This window comes from Aplysia californica, unplaced genomic scaffold (genome assembly GCF_000002075.1).
Source record: "Aplysia californica isolate F4 #8 unplaced genomic scaffold, AplCal3.0 scaffold00313, whole genome shotgun sequence".
In the NCBI taxonomy this organism is placed as follows: domain Eukaryota; kingdom Metazoa; phylum Mollusca; class Gastropoda; order Aplysiida; family Aplysiidae; genus Aplysia; species Aplysia californica.
The window spans coordinates 786,939-793,766 of NW_004797583.1; the positions used below are offsets into that span (position 1 = coordinate 786,939).

At 41.2% G+C, this 6,828-nt stretch overlaps 2 protein-coding genes across 2 annotated transcripts in view; one reads left to right on the forward strand and one right to left on the reverse strand.

The window, feature by feature from the left end:
• The window catches only part of LOC101862048, a gene marked incomplete at its 5' end in the record, with an annotated part of 7,697 nt that extends 6,540 nt beyond the window's left edge, over positions 1 to 1,157 (forward strand). Inside the window, 1 exon segment of the mRNA XM_013084719.1 lies at positions 185 to 1,157. Coding sequence (XP_012940173.1) covers positions 185 to 307 — 123 coding nt within the window.
• Positions 1,158 to 2,476: 1,319 nt separating this feature from the next.
• The window catches only part of LOC101862283 (sodium-dependent glucose transporter 1-like), an 8,013-nt gene continuing 3,661 nt past the window's right edge, over positions 2,477 to 6,828 (reverse strand). The window contains exons 3-5 of the mRNA XM_035970717.1: positions 6,113 to 6,251; positions 3,453 to 3,642; positions 2,477 to 3,080 (exon numbers count right to left, since the gene is read on the reverse strand). Coding sequence (XP_035826610.1) covers positions 2,477 to 3,080; positions 3,453 to 3,642; positions 6,113 to 6,251 — 933 coding nt within the window. The remainder of the gene's footprint in view (positions 3,081 to 3,452; positions 3,643 to 6,112; positions 6,252 to 6,828) is intronic.

The window sequence follows — 6,828 nt, forward strand, 5'->3', positions numbered from 1 at the left end:
TCTCCCTCTCTCTCTCTCTCTCTCTCTTTCTCTCTCTCTCTAGTTTCTGTCTATCTGTCTTGCTTCTTCCCTGCACTACCGTATATGACATTTTTATGACTGTTGCTGTGTCTATGTGCTTCTCATTCTTCAAACTCAAACTTAAACTCGAAAAAAACACTCCTCCCCCCTCTCCCTCCCGCAGACCGACCAGCACACGGGGAGACAGACGTGTGAGTGCGACTCCTGCACACAGACGGCCCGTTGGGTCAGCTCACTCGGACACAGCTGTTTCCGCCCCGGACTCCATGACGTACCCTGTGCTTAAACCGTCACGACTTGAAACTTTCACCGTCACAATTTTGAACGGTCACCGTCACTGCTTTAAACGGACACATATTAATTATTATTGAGGGTAAATTGGGTGGTGCCCTGGTGTGGTTTGCTTCTTCTTCCCTATCAAATATATATCGCCCTTATCTCTCCTCTTCCCGGTGTTTTTTGTGTTTCTTACTCTCTTATCACACCTCAAATCGTTCGCACTTGTGTGATCTAATTGTGCTGCAAGTGCAGTAAAACTCTTACTAAAACAAGATCACAGATTAAAGGAGAAATACCACGTGTTTATATCAGTCTTTACACCCTTCTCTCGACATATCCTAAGAGACACTCTGTACTTAAACTGACCACAAATTTAACTGACCACAGACTCGAGGACAAGAAAAATCACATTTTCACGTTTTTATATTCTTGCACTCTTTTCTTGATTTATTTCAACCAAATATGGTCTCCCATTCTGTAGATTCGTGAGTGGCTGGTAGGTGCTCTGGTATGGTTGGTATGGTTTGTTCCTTCTTTCCTATCAAACATCTGTCCTTCTTTATTTGCTTTGTACCCGGTATTTTATTCTTTACTAACACCTCTAATCTTCGGTACTTATATGACTTTATGTGTTATAAATGTGGTAAAACTGTAGCTGCAAATAAAAAGAAAACTAAATGAAGATTCTTATAATGTTGTTTGTTGTAACCCCAAGAAGACGTCATCGCCCGTGACTTTGGCGCCTGATGTAACCGTCCGTTTGTGCCTACATTTGGTAGCTTTTGAGCACAAGTGGGCTATCCCGAAAAATGCTGTTTCGAGAAAATCGAAGGTAAAGATTTTGCCCCTTATTCAGTTTCTTTAAAAGACAAGGAGAGTTTTCTCTATAACTAAACAAATATGCACACCAGTGAAACCAAACTTCTCCTATAGGTAGGCCTATGACCACTTTTGGTGTAAGTCAAAATTTCTGGAAACCCCATAAATCTGGGTTACCCTCTTGTCTTTAATTAAAAGCGACCATTTAGCGCTTTTACTCCAACAGGTTGTCGACGAAATTAAAATTACGTTTTTCAAGATAAAAATAAAAGAAAGTGTTGGAAATCTACAACAGATATCTTTGTGTTCCTATTTTTCTCTTGTTACATTTCATTTCCCATTTTCTCTTGTTACATTTCATTTCCCAAAAATATGTTGGAGTACCAATCAAAACTGGTCAAACCTCGGGACGAGCATGAATTTGGCGGAATAGAGAGGCAGGTGGTTTAACGAGGTTCCTCTGCTAAAAAGCCCCGGCTGCCCAACGTCAAAGAAAATGGTTCGGCTGTGCGATCGTGGGTCCTGGCGCGGGGGGGGGGGAGCGATGTTACGAGGTAGAACAGGAACGGTACCTATTCACTGATAAAATCTTCAGGCTGCATAACTGATTAACTCTCAGTAAACCCTTCACGGAAAACCATTTCCTGCGGTTATTTCCCCGATCTGTACCCTCGACTTCACATAATATCAGATTTAATGCAGGACTTATTTTTAACCTCCTTGGATTCGACATAATATAACGTTTAAATTACCGAGCTATGTAGATGTATCTTTGTTTAGATATAAACTTGAAAAGATACGTTTACCTTAGTACAGACAAAAAGAGGTGATCCTTGAAATCAAGGAAAAGGTATATTCAAAGTTCGGTGTGAATGTTTAATTAAGCCGTATCGACTAAAAAAACAAGGTAACGACTGGAAAGCATCACATGATTTTTTTGGGAAACTGTTCCTGGCAAAAACCAAACTGGGGTAAATTCAGTACATCTTCATCTAATAATTAGAGATATCATGTTCTTGAGTACGTGGCATCACGTCATCGGTTTATGGCTGGACGAGATCGCTGACGTCAGTTAATGCATGTACTGGCTTTTAGAAGAGAGAGTGTTCAAAGAGAAAGTAAAGACTGGAAGCCTTCAAAGACGTATTTGATTCATCTGAGACGCCGTGAACCCTAAGTAAGTTGAGAGAAGACATACGTTTCTCATGGATCATTTGAAACCTTTATTCTTATTAAGTAATGTCAATAAAATTATCTTACTGAGCAGGCAGATAAATTCTAGATCATGCTTTTCGTACATGATAACCAGTCATTTATCATTAATTTGTGTCTTTCTATTGTTGCAATTGATGTCGTTTTATTCCTCAGGTTGTTTGAGGCACAGGTCAGTATTCTCTACATAAAGTGACGTCTCTTTCCTCCTCAAAGGACCATGACGTCTAATGACACAGAAGTTGATAAAACAGTTGAGAAACGTGAACACAACGCCTAAAGCAGACACCTGGACAAGCAGAACATAACAGAACCAGATGTTGGAGACTTCCTCCATCAGGTAGCCGATGAGTAACGGATTCGTCATGGTGCCAATAGACGAGGCAAAAAATATTCCGGAAGCCAGTCTCGGCGTCACCGGAAGTAGTTTGGACTCGCACCACGATAAGCCTGATGGGAACAATGCAGACATGCCAAGGCCGGCAAACGCTGCTAGTACAGTCACACCGGTTATGGCTCTTAGATGGACGCTGATGGTGAAACAGGAGAAGGAGAGGAAATTGACACATCCGCATAAAGTCAGTATGTGAGTCGGCGAGAGAATCCTGGCGAGGAAGATCATGAGAAATCTCGAGCAGGCGAAAGAGGCCCAGTAGATGGCAGTGATGTATGCGCCTTGAGATTTACTCAAGTCCTTGAACTCTCGTACCACGAAGGTCATGAGAAAGGAGCCGAATGTATCCTCCACGCTAGAGGAAAAGAAGAAACATAGACATAGACACACGGACAAGAAGATGTGGAGAGGTTTAGGAAGTTTTCTTACATATCCCGTCTTGTCATCTCCGGTCTCACTAATTTTTATCTTTTCTCTCCCTGCCGACCTGTCAGTTATCAACGCATAGAGAAAGGGGAGAGAGCCTGCCAAAGCGATAATACCGGAAATGAGAAAAGCGTAGTGGACTTCCGTTTCCCCTTTTCTCGACTCCGTTATTATCGTTGAGCTGTTAAGAAAACTGCGTGTGCTAGAGTTGGAAAGGAGATCTTTTTCATGCAAAGTCAGATTTTCAAAGCCCTGACTTTGATGTTTTTCCAATCTGCTCGTAATGTTAATCGTGGAAAACTGTGACGTCTCGTTCTCAGGCAGACCGCTGTTGTTCTTGTGCAGTGTGTCGTCGAGTCTTTCTCTCTGGGCGAGGAAAGGTCTGGTGATGAGAGGGGACGTAAATGCTCCAAGGGCGAAAAGCAGGTGGATGATTTGCATAAGTGACCTCCCCTCATTGCCCCATAGCCTCATGTGTTCGGTATTCGCAGCTAGAAAAGATATAAAGAGCAGGGAGCGGGGGGATTGGGGGGGGGGCATGTTAGGGTGAGAGTAGTTTGATTGCATTTTCTTTAAAAGGAAAGGTTAACATAGGTATATAGTTTCCTGAGGTAATCTTTTCTTTTTAATTAATTGTGAGGCAGCGTGGTGGAATCAGGCTCTTGTCAATTTTTGGGCATGTAGAATTATTGGTATCATCTTAAAGCTTGTTCACTTGTGTTTATTTTGGATGAAAAAAAACATCCATCTATCTTGAATACAAGTCGAGATATTTGGAAAAGAAGAAGGTTAGGGTCACCTGTTTTCAGAGGTAAAATTAATGGGGAAATGGCCGCCAAAGATTAGTTATTTCCTTAGCTTAAGAGTCTGTGGTAACTGAATTTTTAAAAAAATTTTGTGCCTTTAATCAACGTTTTTCAGAACAATTCACGCAGAAATGAGTTCTTTAATGGACATGAAAGGTGTCGAGCCAAAAAACAAAAATTTTATCAAAATTCACAAACCTGCGGAAAACTTGCAAGTTTCTTCACTTTGATTATTTTGACGAGAGCCTGATTCCACCACGCTGCCTCTCAATTGATGATGTCTTAATTTCTTGGCGAGTGAATCGTGCCCCTAGGCAAACCTCTGTCTTTGGAAAGACTTGTCGGTCAAGACGTAATATTTCAGAAGAAAAGGATCAACTGTATGCGTATTGGTTTAACGCCCTTGTCAACACTGATAGCTTATTTATGAGATGGGACCTCTAAATCTAATGTCCGCCTCCGATAGGACCGAGCCAAATGACTTTAGAGTCTGGAAAATTCCACAAAACGACCAGAGGTAAAGCACGCTCAATCTGGGATTTGAACCATGGAAGTCGAAACAAAATCTAGCATAATAATAATGGATAGCATTTGTATAGCGCAAATCCCGACTCAACAGCAAATTCTACGCGCTTCACAATCTGCACTTTTACCCTAGCAAACCTGAGAGCATTCTAAAACAACCTCAAATTCCTGGGAAGCGTACAGTGCAAGCAACCATCGACAAAACACTAACATACTGACAAGATCTTTCGCTGTCTATGGCCGGGTACCCATTCCCACCTGGCGAAGTGAGAAAAAATTTTAATGCCTTTCCCAAGGACACAAGGTCAGGCCGGCGGCTCGAACCCCCGAACCTGCAACCTCAAGGCAGCCTAACCACTCGACCTACACGCATACAACCCACTGAGCTAGCGGGGCTATCAAGAAACAGAAGTAAAACTAACGCAACTACGTAACACATACTGATGTTTATCGGGACGCAGTTGTAACTATTTATAAAAATATGTGCATCGAAACATAAATGTATATAAGTATCACATTTGTATGTGTATGTGAAAATGATTTTAAAAAGTATCATAAATATTCCATCTGAACACATTTGTATAAAAGTAGCGTATAATTATTATGTTTGAACATATATGTAAGTCACAGTAGTTGGTCGATATTAAGCACAAGGGGGCTATTCCGAAAAATGTTGTTTTGAGAAAATCAAAGGTAAAGTTTTTGGACATTTGTTCAGTTTCTTTAAAGGACAAGAAGAGTTTTCACTATAATCAAACAAATATACACACCAATGAAACCAATCTTCTCCCATAGGTAGGACAATGACAAATTTTGTTGCAGGTCAAGATTTCTGGAAACCCCCGAAATCGGAATTAGCCCGCTTGTCCTTTATAGCAACAAATAGTAAGAAATCATAGCAATGCATATTTAAACACAAATGTTTAATCTATAATATATGTAACCACATACACATGTAAAATGTAAAACCATCCATAGAAATATTATTAGTATCAGTCGGCGTCAGCCACAAGAGGGGCAAAACAGTATTTTATAACAAATGTCGGACACTATCAGAAATGTTTTATTATGGAGGAGAACCAAATTAGAATCTGTTGACAGGGAGGTCAGTAAAAGAAGATGGCAGTAGATTGAGGACACGCTCAGAAAGCCACCCCACAATGTTACAAGACAAAGCTTACGAATAGATATCTGGGTGGGGGGGGGGGGGCGAAGAAAGAGAGGAAAGCCGAGATTTACCTGGGAACATGAGCTAGAGGCAAATCTCAGACATATCCAACACAGTATATTTAGTTTGTTGGAGGGAGAGAAGAATCGCACAGAGCAGAGACAGGTGGCGTGCCCTTCTTAGCGGCATATACCCAATACCAGGGTGAAGGGGGCACAGAGAGAGAAAGTAAAGAGAGAGAGAGAGGGGGGGGAGAGAGAGGGAGGAGAGAGAGAAAGAGAGAGAGAGGGAGGGAGGGAGAAAGAGATAGGGGGAGAGAGAAAGAGAGAGAGACAGAGAGAGACAGACAAACAGACCGAGAGACAGAGACAGCGAGAAATAGAGACAGTGAAAGAGAAAGAGAGAGAAACAAAGAGAGAAAGAGAGAGAGAGGTGTTATAGGACAAATAATAAAAAACTCACTCGCTCCAAGCAGCCCAATGAACACGCCTCCTAGCACCTTGACAGCGATCATGAGTGAGTAAAGGTTACAGTAAGGGGTCACTATTGCAATCACGCCCGCCCCCAGCAAACTCAGGAAAAGAACAAAAGTCTTGCTTACCTGTGAATAGAAACATTTTGAAAATCAAAATAGATCTAACGTGACTGACATAATATTGGACAATTAGCAAAGTAATCTTTTCTTTTTAGATTGTTGTAGTTTTAATCAACGTTAGTGGTGCTGTTGTTTTATTCTTCAAGAACTTGACAAAGGAACAAAAAGGAAAACAACAACAAGTTTAACAACTGCAAGATTACAGTACGTGTCGCATCGTGTTGGAAGTGGCCGCCAAAGTTTGTTAATTTCAATAGCTTGAGAGTCCTCGAAAACGATAAAATTACATGTTTTGTGCCTTTAATCAACGATTTTCTGAACATTGTAAAATTCTCATGGAAATGTGGTGAGCCAAAAAAAATAATAAATAATTCGATAAAATTTGCCAAAAGTGCCGGATTGTTCAATTTCATTATTTTGACGAGCGCCTGATTTCACCAGGATACCTCACATAATTATGTATTTTAACTTTATGTTAAGAAGCAATGCACCGGGAGCACTACAAGCCCGCACTGCAGCCATGCATAATATCACAACTAAAGGCACATAACTCGGTAACCCTACCCGAACGCCCTGGGGGTCA